This window comes from Harpegnathos saltator, unplaced genomic scaffold, assembly GCF_003227715.2.
Source record: "Harpegnathos saltator strain DR-91 unplaced genomic scaffold, Hsal_v8.6 scaffold205, whole genome shotgun sequence".
Lineage (NCBI taxonomy): Eukaryota > Metazoa > Arthropoda > Insecta > Hymenoptera > Formicidae > Harpegnathos > Harpegnathos saltator.
Genome location: NW_020229990.1, coordinates 248,983 through 268,554, shown reverse-complemented (window position 1 = coordinate 268,554; position 19,572 = coordinate 248,983). Strand labels below are relative to the sequence as shown.

The following is a 19,572-nucleotide window of genomic DNA, read 5'->3' as shown; positions in this document are numbered from 1 at the left end:
TTGCAAAACCAGTGAAGGAAATTTTGGAGGCACTTGGATGGGATGTTATATCCCACCCGCCCTATTTACCAGACGTTGCTTCTCCATATTATTATTTGTTTTGGTCGATACGACATAGCCTTTCTGAACAGCATTTCAGATCTTTCAAAGATATAAAAAAATGGGTCGATGATTGAATCACCTCAAAAGAACCTGAGTTTTTCTACCGCGGAATCCGTGTTACCCAAAAAGAGGGAAAAGATTGTATAGCTTCCAAAGGACAATATTTTGAATAAAATATAATATACCATGTTTTTTAAATAAACATGAGTTTTTATTGCAAAAAACAGCGAGAGTTAATTCAAGCACTTAATATGTAAGGACTATAAGTTTTCTACAAAATCACAGCAGAACGACTATTATAATTTTAATTCAGCGGCACACAGAAACAACTTTATTCAATTATTAGAAACAGATTTGATTCATTTCTAACATCCTTTTTTCTAAACTTTAATATAATTAATTTGATAAATATATTTATTGACTATTTTTTGTCGATTATAATATATAAATTAAGTATTTTATGGATGCGTTCTTTTAGATAAGGTTTATATTATTAAGAATGTAGTTTTAATTTATAGCAATTTGAATGTTAAAGATTGCGGATGGCTCAAGAAATACAAAGAAAATTAGAAGAGACTGAAGTGAAACAGAGAGAATTAGAAAACAGAGGAGTAAGCGTCGAGAAAGCATTGCGTGGTGAAGGAGGTAAATATATACGTATATATATTTATATCATATTCATTATACAGGATGTCCCATGGGAAGTTGCTGAAACTAATCAGCTGTCATTTTTAAACGTATGCAGTTATTGGAAAAACAAAAATTGCCGTTGGAGAGAGGAAAGTCTACAGTTTCTAATGGACCTAAACAAAATTTAGCAAAATGTTTGTATATCAGTTTATTTTATTGATGGATATAACGTTAATAATCAAGTAAGTGTAAGTATCATACCACGAACCCTTCGTTTACTGTCTGATATCGAACGTTTCTCAAACGTGTATCGAACGTCTCTCGTACGTCTATCGAACGTCTCTCGAATGTCTATCAAATGTCTCTCGAACTTCTCGTCGAGGGTGCCACCAGGATATAAGATATCGGATACACCGGCACATGTTATTTATCTTCCAATCATCATATGGAGCATTACAAATTTAACGGTGCGTGTCGTTGATCAAGAAAGACAATCGATGAGAAGAGTTGATCAAGAAGGACAAATTTTCGAGGAGAAGAAATTACCATTAGATTTCACGTATGATGGCGACGATAATAAACGTAATCTATGAAATGTTTGTGGTGAATCAAGTGGAACAGGAGAAGCAAGCTGGAAATATATTCTTTTTACGAGACACGCGGTTAACAGTACAAAATCCCTCGTTCGAAAGGAACTCAGCGCGTTGAACGTTAAATTTTTGAAATCTCTGGAATTCATCATACGAAATGATTGGAAAAGATGATTGACATTTTGAACATTGAAAGTGAACCGGTCTTTGACGATCGCATCGTCAAGATTGAGACACATACGTACACTATGTATCCATACCCATAGCAGCAGGATTTATACATATTGCCATGCGAGTGTTATCTCTATGTTGAGGGGAAGGAGACGAAACAAGTTGCAGTCGATAATGCGACTGTAACATGGGGATATAATTGCATCGCATTCATGTTTGATGAGATCCGTTATGAACTGGTTGGTGTGGAGATTGATCGTAACAGAAACGTGGGAATAACTTCAACGCTCAAAAACTATACATCGCTATCTTCAGATAAAAATGCTATCATGAAACATGCCGCGTGGGATACGACTGACATTATTTCGCCGGACTTCAACTTTTGTGTACCACTCAGTGTGTTGCTAGGATTCTGTGAAGACTACAAGCGTATAGTGATTAATGCGCCATGAATTAATTAATCCATGAATTAAATAATGCGTCATGAATTGATTCTATTACGATCGTACAGCGACAACAACAGTCTACTAGGATCTTCAGCGCTGGATCCTAAGATTGAGCTATTCAAAATACAATGGCGAATGCCTCACGTAATCTTAAACGATATTAATAAACTTTCCATGCTAAGAACTTTAGAGAACGGACGATATCTGAATATGGGTTTCCTCTATTGCAAAGCACGACCAAACACCTGTGGACCGTCAAAATTGCTACTAATTTGGAGAAACTACTATATGTTATATTTGCGCTGCAGACTAGCCGGAAGAATGTCATATCGGAAAATATAACTCGTTTCAATGATTGCAAGTTGATCAACGCGAAGCTCTATTTGAATTCAAAGTGTTATCCGTACGACGACATGAATTTAGACTTTGCAAAAAATAAATACGCCATACTTTACAATATGTATAGACGTTTTTGTAAATCGTATTATGGATACGACAGTGCTGAGGTATGGTTAACAACTACCGACTTTTAATGGCTAGGTCCTTTCGTGGTTATTGATTGTTCGCGTTAATATGAGTCCATCAAGAGTGCCACTGTGGATGTGCGGATAGAATTTGAGTGTAAGGAGAATATACCGGCGAATACTACCGCATGTTGTCTCATCCTGCATGATCGTGTAGTTGAATACAGCCCGCTAGCCGACATCGATAGTGCGCAAACTCAACTAACATCAGAAAGTATATACAAGAAAAGAATAATACATGCAACAAAGTGCTATAAACGGCATTTCTCTCCCGGACGTGTCGAAGAATGTTTCACCATGGTTGTGCCGACGTTTGTCGACTTGCAAGGATTCATGGTTGGAAAGAGATTTATTGTAAAAGAAGCAGAGATACTGAAGAACAGAACTATTCTTTCGCACTACGTCTTCACGAGTCTAATGCCATGGCATCTGCTCACAGAATCAGACAAATCGAGGGCCTACTGGTTAACGGCTAATCATCATGGATTACGATGGGAAGATGGAATCGTCAAATACTGCAGAACTAAACATCTGGTTACTGTAGCTGTGGCGGGTGATATGTATAGCGAACTTGAAGACGATGCATCTCAATTTATGTACGTGAAGGGGCATGAGAAACGAGAATGGTTGTTACACTTTCTGGATGACAATGTGAGAAGCAGCGTGATCATTAAGACCATGGTCACCGACTACGATGATATGCCTTCTCTGCAAAAAATTGAATGATACTTTTCGATGTAATAATCATATGAAGAATTGTGCCTTACAAAATGTACTAAAAATTTTCAATTAGTGGTCTCGGAGAAAATTGTACGACGCTTAATAAAAACATTATTTCAAATCTACAGATGTTTCTTCCAACACGCTTATCCCCTTTCACCTTTTAGGATTTTATATGATAATTGTGTTTGATAAAAAAATACAGTTCTTTATTTGCGGTGTGATGCTTATTAGACGTTCGAGAGACGTTCGATAGACGTTCGATAGATGTTCGATAAATGTTCGATAGATGTTCGATAAACGTTCGAGAGACGCTTATATGCCTTACAATTCATTTCGACGCGCACGGATTTGTTTCTATCGCAGCCAGAATAGAACTGCAGACCCTCAGATGGACGACTGTTAACTGTAAGATTCTTTCCGAAATCATGGAGAGGAGAACCAATCGTATAGTTTCAGCACCTTCCCGTGGGACACCTTGTATTAAGTAGATACTTTTATTCGTTTAAAAGGAGTTCAATAAGATGTTATATTTTAAATAATGTTGTATTTTAAATAAGAAAGTGGGAATATTTTATATGCAAACATATAGAATTGCTTCTTATCGTTTTTTATAAGTTTTGGATAAATTGTAAAACGACTAAAAATAAAAGATATGTATCTTGTATGTATTTTTATACAAGTTTAGAGGTTGGACAAATTTTTCTACAGAAATGTAATGAATTTAATTTTCGAAAACAATATTTTTAAAAATGTGAAATAAACAGTTATAATAAAAATATTATTTTAGATGAAAACTTGTAGTATTTTATATATTTTTTAAAACTATATATTTTAGGTGTACAAAAATAATAAATTTAGTACTTTCTTTAATGAAACTGAATCTTAATTTACGAAAATGAAATATTTTAATCCTTAAAATATTTATAACTATCTTCAATAATTTTCTCTATTTTTCGAGCAACTAATGAATTCCTTTTCAAAAAAGATGGCGATTTTTATAAATTCGTCAATAGTTCTGTATATCTCTTCTATTGTTTTGTAATATATATTAGGTAGGTAATGTTAAAATAATCGAAATAGATGGTAACTTAACGAATTTAGGTCTGGCAAATACGTCCTATGAAAGAGAACTTTTGATACCAAAGAATTACATCTTTTGTCTCTTTCGCGATATATGGCAAAACGTTATCATTCCGAAACCTAATACCACTTTTCAGCATTCGATTATTTTTATTCGATAGGATTTGAAGCATTTTTATTTAATTGAAACGTGAAAAGAATGCAGTGGCTTATATGCCTTACAAACTCAATAATATAACTTGCGTTGCTTATATCGGGTGAACCATTTATATTGTTAATGACAAATATCTCGTAAAGTATTACAAAAACATATTATAGAGAGGATTTGTTAATTATAAGGGACATAAAATAACATTATCAATTATGATATAGGTGACACTACTACAGGTCAAATAAAAATCAATTATATTTTATTATGGACATCCCCATTTTTTATGATATTTTTATAAACAAATATTTTTTATTGGGAATATTTTTTTATCGAATAAAAATTTTTCTAGATAAGCCACTTTAATAAAATTTCATTTGTTTCATGATATTTTCACATATATCTAAGAAATTACTAATTATTATAAAGATTTCTAAATAAAAATAATAATTTTATAACGGGATCATTTCCTGACGTCCGATTTTACAAGGGTAGTCCTAGAAATACCTGACCTAATAAAGAAAACACAAAAAATTTGAGAAAGAATATTTTTATTTCTTTACATAGTCTCCTTCTAGCTCAATACACTTTTCCTAGCGATGTTCAATAGCTTCGATACCCTATTTATAGTGGGAATCGTCGAGCTCCTCAAAATAGCCATCAAGTCACATTGGTCCATTTTTTGAGTTTTGACTGTTTCTTCGTCTCAGGTGTGAAGTGATGGACCCATGTTTCATCCATGGTTATGAACCGACGCAAAAACTCGGCTTTATTGCTGTGAAACTTCGCCGAACACTCGATTGAAACATCCTCACGATGCTGTTTATGTTCCGTTGTGAGTAATCGCGGCCATCTTGCGTACAGCTTTCTCATGTCCAAATTTTCAGTCAATATGCGATGTACAGCACTTTTCGAAACGCCTACCATGTCTGCTATCTCGCGCACTTTCAGTCGACGGTCATCCAATACCATTTTGTGGATTTTTTACACCATTTCTGGCGTGGTCACCTCATTTGATCGACCACTGCGATATTCGTCTTGGTAGCTCGTACGGCCTCGTTTAAACTCTACCACCCAATATTTTCTGTTGTAAACGAAGGAGCAGACTCCCCCAGAGTAGAATCTAGCTCTGCTTTGATATTGGTTGGACTGAGGCCTTTCAAATGAAAGTATTGTATCACATAACGATGACCAATTTTTTCCATGTTTACAAATTCACTGAGAGCGTTCACTATTGATGGCTGCCAAATAAATACTAAACAACGTAGCGTCGTCAAACTTCAAACTTAAGCTTTACTAGTTGCGCAACTAAGTTTCTGGGTTTCACACATGGATGGCATTAACGACACATGTAGTCGACATACATGTCTGAAGTTGTGTTTTTTATAGCTTGGACATCTGTTAACAATAACCAGTCGTAATACCAACACATATCGCAACGCAAAAATATTTTTTCTAACAACGAAGATGTCGAGTTTTGTGCCAAATAAACAGCATTTGCGGGAAGCTTTTCTTCTCTGCTTTAACTTGAAAAAAAGTACAGCTGAAGCACGTCGTTTACTTGAGGAGGCCTACGGCAAACATGCACCATCGAAAACAACTTGTGAAGATTGGTTTAAACGGTTCGGAAGTAGCGATTTCGACACTGAGGACAAGGAGCGCTCCGGAAGACCAAAAACAATTGAGGACGCCGATCTGCAAGTGTTATTAGATGAAGATGATACGCAAACACAAGATCAACTTGCGGAGGCATTAAGCATGTCTCTCCAAGGTATTTCCAAACGTTTACGTGCCATGGGAAAAATTCGAAAGGAAGGAAAATAGGTGCCGCATGAGTTGACTAAGAAATAGATGGAAAATCGAAGAGCCACTTCCGAAACTTTGCTTTTGCGGCATGAAAGAAAGAGTTTCCTGCATCGAATTGTTACTGGCGATGAGAAGTGGGTATATTTCGAGAATCCCAAACGCAAAAAATCGTGGCTTTCACCTGGCGGAGCATCAACATCGACGGCACGGCCAAATCGCTTCGGAAAGAAGACAATGCTCTACGTTTGGTGGGACTAGAAAGGAATCGTGTACTATGAGCTGCTGAATGTGCGGGCGAAACTGTCAATAGGCATCGCTACCGACAACAACTGATCAATTTGAACCATGCATTGCTCGAAAAACTGCCAGAATGGGACACGAGACACGAACGAGTGATATTGCAGCACGACAACGCTCAGTGCCATCGCACTTCCATCGTCCAGGATACCATCAAAACGCTGAAATGGGATCTGCTACCGCACCCGCCGTATTCGTCAGACCTGGCCCCTTCCGATTGTCACTGGTTCCGGTCGATGGCGCATGGCTTGGCTGGGCAACACTTGGCCAATTTCGAAGAAGTGCAAAATTGGTTGGATGAATGGTTTCGGTCCAAAGACGCGTCGTTTTACCGTCGCAGTATTCATGTATTGCTAGAGAGATGGCAAAAATGTGTAGCTAGCGAGGGACGATACTTTGAGTAAACCATTTTTTGTATTTCTCTTGAAATTTTCCATTTTTCATTGATCAAAAAAACCCGGAAACTTAGTTGCTCACCTAATATAAGGTTGGTACTTTCTACCATAGTCATTCTTTCGAACAACAACCGCTATCTATACGTCAGGTCAGGTGCTTCTAAGACCCTCGTATATATTCGTATTTAGTACGAAACTCCCTGTAAGCATTGCTATATACTTTTCCTCTAGAAAAGGAGCACTCGGTAAGTCTCTTTTCCGTCATCAGATTACTCATTTCGCTGCACACAGACTTGCTTCTACCACAACCAGATAAACTGCAGACAACTATTAACCTTAAGACCTGTTCTAAAGTCATGGAGGAGGGAACTAATCATTAATTTCAACAACTTCCCATGGAACATTTTGTACATTATTCATCGATAAATAATATACAAGATTTATATCAGATAATTCAAAATGTAGCCAAATTGATTCGAAATAACCTAGAAATTTCTAAAAAATTTGGAATTTTGTAATACGAAGATGTCAAGCATACGTAGAAATCAATAAAGGATGTGTAACATCCGTACACGTTCGTAAACATCAAAGTAACAATATTCTTGTGGTTTAAAATAATATATATATTAAATAATATATACGATATTTGATATCAAATATATTATAAGTTAATATCTCCGGAAATATACAATCGATTTAAGTTTTAATAATTATGATAAAATGAGGTTTCAATCAAATTTTCTTTGTGTAATGTAAGATAACTAAAATTTTTAATGAAATTAACTGGATTAAGAGAATTGGCAATAACTATTACCATCTTGAATATGTTCTACATATGAGAGTAGGAGTAAGTTAAATATTGAAAAAGTTACCAAGTTTTCCTTAAATATCTAAAAAAATATTAAACAAATAAAAAAATGTTTCAAACAAAAGTTGTTCATGTTCATTGGTAGAAAAAGATAGTGTAATAAAAAGTTTGGATATCCATTTAAGAAAATTAATGATCAGTGAATATCTCAAAAGTGGTGCTATCTATAAGCAAAATGTTATCGTCTTATGTCCTCCTTTCAGCCAAACAACTTTTGTCTGAAACATTTTTCGATTTAACGCAGTATTTCTGAGATATTTGAGTGGGTACTTTAAAATGGGATACCCTGTATATAAAAAATGCTCCTTCCTATCAATTAATTTTATCTAATTCTATCAATCTAATTTTATTTAGATTCCTCCGACCATGAAGAAGCAGATTTACTCAGGGAATGGTTTGATCTTATGAAAGAACGCACTGAACTACGTAGATACGAAAAAGAGCTTCTGATACGCGCACAAGAAGTACAATTGGAAGATCGTCATGAACGATTGCAACAAGAATTACGTGAACGCTTGGCTGATGACGGTAAATATTTTCATTTTTTAGTTCATTATAATATATTAGGTGTATAAATGAATGATCCAAATTTTTCAATTAAATTCAAGGTTTACTTTAAAAGAAAGTAAAACAAATTTGTCAATCAAAGTATTCGCCATTGTTTTTTATAACTTTAAGCTATATTTCATGCAGCTGATGAATTTCATGTCGGAAAAATATTATGTCTTTGAATATGATAAAGTTGTCAAGCCATTTTCGGATTTCATCCACTGATTTGAAGTGCGTATCGGACAAGGCATGTTGCATCAACTGGAACAAGTGATAACCGGTAGGAATAATGTCTGGTGAATACGCCGGATGCTGCAAGACGTCCCAACCGAGACTCATTATGACGTCTTTTGTCATAGAAGCAATGTATGGCTTAGCGTTATTATGCAAAAATTTAGAGGACGTTTTCCTTTGCCACTATATGAGCGTTTTCATTCTTGATTCAAACGGATTAATTGGTGTTGGTAGCGGTCCGCAGTAACTGTTTCATTCATTTTTAATAGCTCATAATAAATTACGCCCTTCATATTCTATCAAATGCAGAACAGAATCTTCTTTCCGAAATGTGGCAGTTTGACTTTGCGAGCGATGTTGACTGATTCGCTGAGATTTACCCATAACATTTTGCGTTTTGAATTGTCATAGAATGTCCACTTCTCATCGGCCGTAATAATTTTCCACAAGAAAGACTTTCTACACTGCTTATTAAGAAGAAGAAGACCCACTGTCACTCATTGATTTTTGTTGGCTTCAGTGAGTTCATGCGGAACCCTTTTTGCTTCTTTTCCAATCTTCCCCATCTCGTGTAGGCGTTTGGTTGGTGTAGTTTGTTGTATTATTTCTAACTGCTCTTTTGCGTTTGTGCTGAATTCTCAGGGAGCAGTTGCTCCAAATCGTTGTTGCCGCACTTCCACACGGCCTCCAAGATGTTTTTTGTCATTCAGACTGTAATTGCCGCTTTTAAACTATCTAAACCGAAATGCACACACATCGTACGATGCAACCCAGTCCGAACTACAACGTTGATTAAACGAGGATTGAATTAACGTTGATTCAATGGTTTATCGACCATTTCAACGTCAAATCAACGTTACGGTTCTGACTGGGAACATCTTTGCCGAGAAAGAAACAAATCAATTCGCATGTTTCTGCAGCACTTTTCCCTTGTTGAAATTCATAAAGAATGCAGTGTCGGATATATACCTTATTTTCTTGATGTACCATATCCGATCTCGGACGTTGGCGATCTCTCTTTCATATACATGCGCATCTAGATTATTTACATGTATGCAAGACCTACAGTTTAACGCTGGTTCCGAACGGCAATATTAGAAAGATTTTACTAGACATTCTCGCTTTGCCAATGCCTTCCGAGAGGAGAACGATCGTATACAATTTTTCGGTTCTACCGAGAATTGAACTCGCGGTCTTCGATTTTATAGTATGCTATCTATTAGGTAAATCGGAAAATTCCGTCCATTTAGCGACAAGTAGCTATAGCTAGAACTGTCGTTAACCTGTAATGTCTGAACGAAGCTTAATAATTTGTTTTAACATCTGACAATAACATTCAGTACATAAAAGTATACGTTTGCATCAATAACATTGTTTGTCATTGCATCGAAAATGTCGAAATTTAATGTCGGAGTCAAATAAGCGTCATTTACGCGAAGTGTTAATCTCTTGCTTCAATTGAAAGAAAACTGCAGCTGAAGCTCATCGAATGCTTGTAGAAGTTTACGATGATAATGCTCCTTCTGATAAAACAAGCAGAGAATAGTTTCGATGCTTTAAAATTGGTGATTTTGATGTAGAGGACAAAGAGCGTTCTGGACGGCTAAGAGTATTTGAAGACGAAGAATTGCAGGCATTGGTGGACGAAGACCCATGTCAAACGCAAAAGCAACTTGCAGAAACATTAAATTGTGCTCAATCTGTCATTTCCGATCGTTTGAAAGCCTTAGGAAAAGTTTACAAAGAAGGAAAATGGGTCCCATATGAACTGAAGCCAAAAGACGTTGAAAGGCGAAAAACCACCTTCGAAATTCTGCTCTCTAAGCAACAAAGAAAGGGATTTTCACATCGTATCATCACTGGGGATGAAAATGGATTTATTTTGACAGTCCCAAACGTCGAAAAACTGTTTGCGATCCCGGCCAACCCTCAACATCGACGCCAAAGCGGAATATCCACAGAAAGAAGTCAATGCTCTTTATTTGGTGGGATTAGAAGGGTGTGCTGTACCATGAACTGTTGAAAAGTAATCAAACAGTCACAGGGTATCTCTGTAGAGAACAAATTATCCGTTTTTTGAGCCGAGCATTGCACGAAAAATGACGAAAATATGAAACGAGACAGCATAAAGTGATTTTGCTTCATGACAACGCTCAGCCTCGCATCACAAAATCTGTCAAGGAAGCGTTAGAAGCACTTCGCTGAGAAGTGTTACCCCATGCGGCTTATTCACCAGATTGTGCCCCTTCCGACTACCACTTGTTTCGATGGCACACGCACTTGCTGAGGAATGCTTCAATTCTTATGAAAACGTGGAAAAATGAGTCTCTGACTGGATAGCCTCCAAAGATGAGTTATTCTTTCACCGCGAAATTCACTTGCTGACCGAAAGATGGGAGAAAGTCATCGCTAACGATGGACAATACTTTGATTGATGTACTTCTTCATTTTGTTTCTTAAATAAAGCCATACGTTTTGCAAGAAAACGAACGGAACTTTCCGATTGACCTAATATTATGCCACGCTCGCTCTCTGCATCTTATCTGTTGCCATTTTTGACTGCCATCTTTGACTGAACTAAATAATTTTTCACGTTATGTTAAGCCTTCCGTCATAATAAATATAATTTTTAATAGCTATATGTCAACATTACATAACCGTAAAAGAGAGGAAAAATTTGATTATTTGAAATTTAATTTCTTAGCTGCATAAAAAATTTTAAATTATTCATTTGTACACCTAATATTATATAATATTTAATATATTTCATATACGCATGTAATATAATTACAATTAAGTATAAAATATAATTTTATAATACTACAAAAACTATTATGTATCATATACCATATGGTATATGAGCAATGAATAATATAAAAATAACAATAAATTAGTTTTAGAATTCTATATCGATTTATGCAATGCCCTCAAACAACGGTATAATTACTGTTCAACACAATTATTAGGTATACAACTTAATTCTCGGACCCAAAATTCAATGAATGACAGCTTCTATTCAAATTGAAATTTATTTCCGCTCTATGGTGGTCTGAAAATAGTAAGCCTCAGCTTTAGAATGCAGTATAACAGATGGCAGCCCTGCTGATATAACCTCAAAGAACAGTAGTCAATGCAATGTCGTTCGAAAAGCAGCATTTAAGGCACTGCCTCCTTCGCTTTCCAACTTAAAAAAAATGCAACTGAAACGCAGAAAATGGTTTGTTCGGCTTTGGGCGAAAATGCTGTCTCTTACAGCACTTGCAAGAAGTGGTTTCAGAGGTTTCGAGAAGGAAATTTCGATCTTGAAGATGAACAATGACCGGGTCAGCCAAGTAAGGACTGGGAAGGAGTTATGTACTACGAATTGCTTGGACCCCGTCAAACGGTCAATACTAAACGCTACAAGCAACGACTAATTAAAGTGAATGACACACTCGAGCAAAAAAGATCATTTACTAGTAGTGGAAAGAGGTAGGTATTACTGCTGCATGATAACGCACGGTCACACACGGCAAACGTGACCCTGGAAATCATTTCCAACTTAGGCTGGGAAATCCTTCCTCACGCAGCATATTCTCCAAACCTCGCCCCATCAGATTCCGAACTTCTGAAGAAGTCAGAAAAAGCATTGATGACTTCATTGAGTCCAAACCACCATCGTTTTTCCAAAGCGGAATTCAAAAGTTGCCTGAAAGATGGCAGAAATGTGTAGAAAGTGAAGGAGATTACTTTTGGGATTAGGTAAATTCTTGTTTTTAAAACTGAGCATTGAAGTTGAGCAAAAAGGGCCGAGAATTAAGTTGTACACCTTATACAGGGTGTCCCATTTTAAGTGTTCACTCCAAATACCTCTCTTATTTTTGATTTTAAAGAAAAATGGTTCAGACAGGTTTTGTATGGTTTCGAGGGGGCCATAAGACGGTACCATTGATTTGACATTCAAGAGTAATTTGAAGGTCATGTGAAGGTTACCTCAATTTTTTTAGATGACACCCCTATTTTTTATTACACACTCTCATAGCTGACCTCGACAGCTTCCCAAAACACTATAACCGAATGTTTTTTGGTGAAGTACTTTTCGAGTTATAAAGCTCCAAATTTACAAAATTTTGATAGAAATACAAAATATTTCGTAAAACATTCACTTTCCGATAGTCTTATCTTACATGATCCAACCAGTCAAGGCAAGATTCGAGCATGATCCAACCAGTCAAGGCAAGATCCGAGCATGACCCAGCCAGTCAAGGCAAGATCCGAGCATGATCCAGCCAGTCAAGGTAAGATCCGAGCATGATCCAGCCAGTCAAGGCAAGATCCGAGCATGATCCAACCAGTAAAGGCAAGATCTTCTTTTGTGTACAATTACTTAAAGTGTTCAAAAACTTGGCCATTTACTTATATGCATAGCTCTAGTCTATGGTGAAAGTCGTCCCTAATTTTTTCAAGAACACCTACATTAATATTTCTGCAAGCCTGTCTGATCTGGTTTTTCATATTTTCAACGGTTGTAGGCTTTTGCGAATAAACTATATCTCTAATGTAGCCCCAGAAATAAAAATCTAGGGGTGTCAAGTCGAGTGATCTTGGGGGCCATTCTTGAACTCGACTGCCCATACCAATCCACCTATTCGGGAATCTATTGTTTAAATATTGTGTAACAGCTCGAGATCTATGAGCCGATGCTCCATTTTGTTGGAACCACATTCGTCTGAGTAAATCATTGTCGACATGTCTTAAGAGGTTGGGCAGGTCATCTTGAAGAAATCTTAGATAGATTGCCGCATTGAGATTTTCTTCAAGAAAATATGGACCAACAATAACATCTCCCAGGATGCCTGCCCAAACGTTAATGGACCACTGCCGATGGAACTCTTGGCTTCTCTGCCAATGTGGATTAGCATCTGAACAATAATGGCAGTTATGTCTATTAACGCCTTCTCTATTACAAAACGTGGCTTCATCAGAAAAAAGCGTATCAGCAATGAACCGGGGATTTTGTTGGATTTGATCTCGAGTCCTCAGTTACAAAAATGTACACGGCGTTGGTAGTCCCTCTCTTCCAATTGCTGAGTTAGAAGAATGTGATATGGGTGAAACTTGTTGAGCTTGAGCACACGATTGGCTGTTGATTTAGATATACCGTATTGCCTCTCAATTTGTCTCGTAGAGATTTGAGGATTCAAAGCAACGGCACCTATGACAGTCAATTATGTGACTTCATCAGGGCCCGATTTTCGCCGGTTTCTTCTAAGGAAACCCTATTCAGCTCTGTCGCAGAGTCCTTTTATTACTTTCCTATCAGGATGGCGTCTGTCTGGGAATCTTTCAGCATAAAGTCTTTCTGCTGCTGAGTAATTATTCCTGGCCTCATCCAAAATGCGAATCATGTTCACCATTTCATTTGGTGGATAAGCAGCCATAATTATAAAGAAAAAAGCGCCAAGAAACTAAAAATTCCCGTCTTATCAAAAAAAAGTCAATGGATAATAATATGCATCTGTCTGAGACTTCGCCAAAATACCGACAGTTGCCCAAGTAAGAAATTTGAAACAAGCCTCTTGATACTTGTTTCATTAAAAGAATTGACAATTGCACTTTCACAATTGTTACAGTTCATTGATTATCAGGCAATACAAGGATCTCGTCTTGACTGGCTAGATCATGCTCGGATCTTGCCTTGACTGGTTGGATCATGCTCGGATCTTGCCTTGACTGGTTGGATCAATGTAAGATAAGACTATCGGAAAGTGAATGTTTTACGAAATATTTTGTATTTCTATCAAAATTTTGTAAATTTGAAGCTTTATAACTCGAAAAGTACTTCATCAAAAAACATTTGATTATAGTGTTTTGGGAAGCTGTCGAGGTCAGCTATAAGAGTGTGTAATAAAAAATAGGGGTGCCATCTAAAAACATTGAGGTAACCTTCACGTGACCTTCAAATGACTGTTCAATGTCAAATCAATGGTACCGTCTTATGGCTCTCTCGAAACCATACAAAACCTGTCTGAACCATTTTTCTTTAAAATCAAAAATAAGAAAGATATTTGGGGTGGACACTTAAAATGGGACATCCTGTATATTCCATAAGTATAATCATTTTCGACATATTTTGAGCTGCTAAATATGAATTCGCTAGCCAACTTCGGCTATTATATCGCTTTTTGAGAAAAAGAATGGTATAAAATACTATTGATATAAAATGTTTTCCAAATGAACTATAAATGACGATTCTAAAGAATTTTATGACGTTGTTATAAAATGACGTGGACGATAGCTATATTACTGAAACAGAAAATCATATTCAACCAAAAGAAACATATTTTAAACAGCTCATGGCCTAGTATAGCACATTAATAAAATTATAAAATAAAATTTTCTGCCGTTGTTACACTGTCATAAAATCGTTCTAAACCATTATATTTGGTTTATTTTACCGAATTCTTTTTAAATCGCGATGTAATAACCAAAATTTCAACAACAAATTTGTACTTAATAGTCAAGAATATGTTAGGAATGCCTATTCACATTCGTAGGACAAAAAGAATCAAGATTTATGAAACAGTGTTTTTTAACAATACTACTGTGATCAAAAGGTATCCGAACTTTATTTTTAAAAATCAAAATTACAATTCAATCAAAATTCTTATTGTCTCCTTCAAAGTATTTCCCATTGCTTGCAACGTACATACTACATGGGCTGAAAAGTCTTTGGCTTAACAATGAAAAAACGATTTTTTAATGAAAAAAGTGTTTTATTCCTCGACATAATCTCCATTTAGAGTAATGCACTTAGTGTAACGGTCCGCTAACATTTCGATGCCGGTCTTATAGTGCTCGGTGTCAAGTCCCTCAAAATAGGCATTTGTTTCCAACTTGACCTCCTCATTCGAGTAAAATCTTTTACCAGCGAGCCACTGCTTCAGTCGGGGAAAAAGGAAATAGTCGCTGGGGGCCAGGTCTGGAGAATACAGGGGATGCGGGACCAATTCATAGCGCAATTTCTTTAATTTATCGGTCGTATCGCGAGCCGAGTGAGCTGGAGCATTGTCTTGGTGAAACAAAATTTTTTTCTTTGCCAAATGTGGCCGTTTGACCTTGACCTCGTCGTCCAATCGATCCAGTAATGTACAGTAATATTCTGTATTGATAGTTTTACCATGTTCAAGATAATCAATGAATATTATGTTATGCGCATCCCAAAAAATACTGGCCAAAACTTTGCCGGCTGATTGTTGTGTCTTCGGGCGCTTCGGACGGCTTTCATCAAGCAATAACCACTCCGCTGACTGCCGATTAGACTCCGGTGTGTAGTGATGGATCCATGTTTCACCCATTGTGACAAATCGACGCAAAAACTCCTTCTTATTGCGGTTAAACAGGGCCAGATTTTGCTTTGAAAGTCGAACACGTTCCGCTTTTTGCTCAATTGTCAAAAAACGCGGCATCCAACGCGCGCAAAGCTTTTTCATGTGTAAATATTCATGAATGATATGACCAACGCGTTCCTTTGAGATGCCTATGATGTTAGCTAGCTCACTCAATTTCATTTTGCGGTCATTCAACACGATTTCACTGATTTTCTGGATGTTTTCTGGAGTAACTGCCTCATTTGGCCTTCCTGAACGTGGTGCATCATTTGTGCTCGTACGGTTACGACGAAACTCAGCAAACCAATATTTGATGGTTGAATTCGGTGGGGCAGATGTGCCATAACATTTATCAAGCCATGCCTTTGCTTCAACAGTGTTTTTTCCCATCAGGAAGCAATGTTTAATCAAAACACGAAATTCACTTTTTTCCATAGTAAAGATAAATTCAGAGGTAACGTAACTTCGAAAGCTATAACTTGTACACGAGTCAACGAAATATCATGAAATTTTTGCGGCATCTAAGTTAAGGTTGGTACTCTTTAGGAAATATAAGGATTTTTAGTTTGTGGCGCCATCTATATGTCAGGCCAAAGACTTTTCAGCCCATGTAGTATACCAGCGTTTGATCTTGGAAACATCATATGCGGCAGACAGTATAGTCTTCAATTCACGCAGCGATTTTTCTTTCATATCCTCAATCGATTCGAAACACTGTCCGCGAAGTGGTTTTTTCAGTAGGGGAAACAGGGATAAGTCGCAGGGGGCCATGTCTGGTGAATACGGTGCTTGCGGAGTGACATTCGTTGAGCTTTTTGTCAGAAGTTCACACACAGGAGTCGAGCTATGCGATGGTGCGTTGTCATGATGCAAAATCCACGAGTTGTTTTCCCACAATTCCGGTCGTTTCTTACGAATTGTTTCGCGCAAACACCTCATGACGGACAAGTAGTATTTTACATTGACTTTTTGACTAGTTGGAAGGAATTCCTGATGCACAACACTGCGATAATCAAAGAAAACCGTGAGCATGACTGTGACTTTTGACTGCGTCCATCTTGAAACTTTTCAAACTACTCAAACATACTTGTTTTCGATAAACAATCATCGCCATAAGCTTTTGCAACATTTTGAATACGTTTGTGAACGAAATTTCGTTCATAACACAAAATTTCAAACAAATTCTTTGCTCTATATTTTTTGACATTGTAAAAATCGCCGTCACAATCTTCACTGACATAAACAACAGTAAATATTTATTTATGGGGACCACCTTCCGATCTCAAAAATTTTAGTTTTATGTTATGTAGATCATCATTCTGAGTAATGCGGGAAGGTTTTAGCCGGCGGTCACTGTTTATTAAAAAGTTATTAACAAAAAAGTTTGGTATATACGTAAGTTGCAAGTGCGTTTAGCACGGCGCGCTACGCGCATAATAATAGTAATTTTTTTCTTATCAGTTAATTTGACGCATTGTCCAAAGTGAAAACAATTACACTAAACGAAGAATGAATAAAATGTTAGTATAGGATAGATTATATCTACAGGTTGATATTTCTGATTTTGTTTTTTGAAACAAAGTTAACTTTGCACCAATCTTCTTTAGCAAATTTACTGAAGCTGCGCCAGCTCTATGTGCATAGCGTGCGTGGGCCCGAGCGCGTGAGTGGTGGGGATAAAACGCTACCTAGCGCGGACGTTCAGTTGCTACGCTGCATATTAATACACAAATACTACGGCAATGACGAACCGTGGGGTCCTTATCCCTGCTGTGACACACACACACACACAAGAGGTGTAAATCCGACCGTGGAACCTCCACGTGGTACACTTTGGGTAATGCTAATGCCGGTAGTATTTTAACTTTCAATAACCGGAAAAGTTCTTATAGAAAGAAGATTTGTAACCAGTGTTTCGGAAACGTCTCAACATCAGCTATAAGAATATGTACAAAACATAGGAAGTTCCATTTAAGATTTTTATGTCGACCTTGATGACGTTTCTGAAGGTCATTCCAAGGTCAAACAATTATCAATATCTGATAGCTTTTTTAAGCCCTACAACTTTTGTTTCAAACATTGTTTTAAACAATCATTATTTTTTGAAATAATTAGCCGTTCCGGTACTTTTGGCAAACCCTGTATATCGTTTAACACAAGCAATATGTCAAACTTTGTTTGTAATATTATATTGTTGTAATATTATGTTTTATATTTCTTTGTAGTGAAAAAGGACCAAAATATCTATTATGATAGCTGTTCATTAGATTGAAAGTTTACCCTAACAATAATATATTTTTCACATAAATGCACCTTATATGCACTTTTTTTATCGTTTACTTGTCTTGAATTCGAGCAAATCTACTTGATCTTTTGCCTACAAGGCCCAAAATCTTAAATTCATATCATGAACAATAGATTTTCTACCACAAGCTTCTTCAAATTTTTGCAGTACATATCCCGTAATAAATGCTAATTTACTTATATTTGTTCCACCTCTTTCTGTACTCTCTTCCCACTATGTAACTGCTGTAAATTTTTAACCTTATGAAACTTGCTCTGTACGTTAGTTAAAGCTCGACGAGCCTTCATTCCGCTTTTCCAAAATTCGACAGCTTTTCTTTTATAATTAAAGTCGATGTTCCCGCCTTCCTCATCAACAACGCATTCTTCAGCTTCAAAATTATCACCATCTTCTCTTTTTATAATATACTTTATAATTTATACTCCATGTGGCTCTGATGGATCAGCAAAATCAAGCACGTGATCATGTTCCAATGATGATGCCAAACGTACGTTCTGAAAATTTTGTAGAATGTCCCGCATTTCATTATGGACTTCAATTTTCAACGGTGTTATAAGTGTCTGTGTTATACTCGCAATTTGAAACGTAGTCATTAACATATTTTACGTTTGCAACATTAATCGACGTCATTTTACAGAGAATTTACAGAGAATACATTTATCAAACAATGATCATAAATTTTTTAATAGAATCGTAACTGCTTTTTTTTTGTTAATTCTTTGGAGGAGGAAGGATCCCCGTCCGACGTATCCCCAGAGTTGCTGTCGACCCTCCTTAGCGCGCGCGGCCGTCTTCTCCGTGGAATACGGCAGGGACGGCGCTGCTGCTCGGCGGTCTTTTACTGAGACATCATGTCCTTAGTGAAGGAGACCGCCGCCGTCCAGACTTGCTCACTCTCAACCATGGCCCTTACAAAGGCCGAGAGTGAGAGGTCTGGATTCCGCCGACCGATTGCCCGACTGAGGACACGGTGCTACTGATCCCACGCTGGACATCACTCCAGCGTGTGCTACATCGTATCCTTCATCGCCGGGCAATGGTGGTACCGTTTCGTAAGTTCCTTCCGGATTATGTGTAGGTACCTGCCGAAGCACTCGTGCCTTGTCAGCACCTGCACTATCCGGAAGGAAAGTCAGCGTCCCCTCCTGTCTGCGAAATCCGCGAGATAAGGGCGGACGGCCTCGACCGTTCGGAGACCGGGCACCCGAGGGTCGTGCAGCATCCGCTGCCACTGCCCGATCCTTGGCCTGAGACTTCAGGGCCGCTACCTCGCTGACCGTAATCACCTCTCCCTCACCGCGGAGCTTCTTGACTCGCCAGAACACCTGATGGCG

General features: G+C 37.3%; 1 protein-coding gene across 1 annotated transcript in view; it reads left to right on the top strand.

The window, feature by feature from the left end:
* The window catches only part of Mical (Molecule interacting with CasL), a gene marked incomplete at its 5' end in the record, with an annotated part of 449,478 nt that overhangs the window by 356,451 nt on the left and 73,455 nt on the right, over nucleotides 1-19,572 (top strand). The window contains 2 exons of the mRNA XM_025298111.1: nucleotides 638-747; nucleotides 8,135-8,308. Of these exons, the coding sequence (XP_025153896.1) occupies nucleotides 638-747; nucleotides 8,135-8,308 (284 nt within the window). The remainder of the gene's footprint in view (nucleotides 1-637; nucleotides 748-8,134; nucleotides 8,309-19,572) is intronic.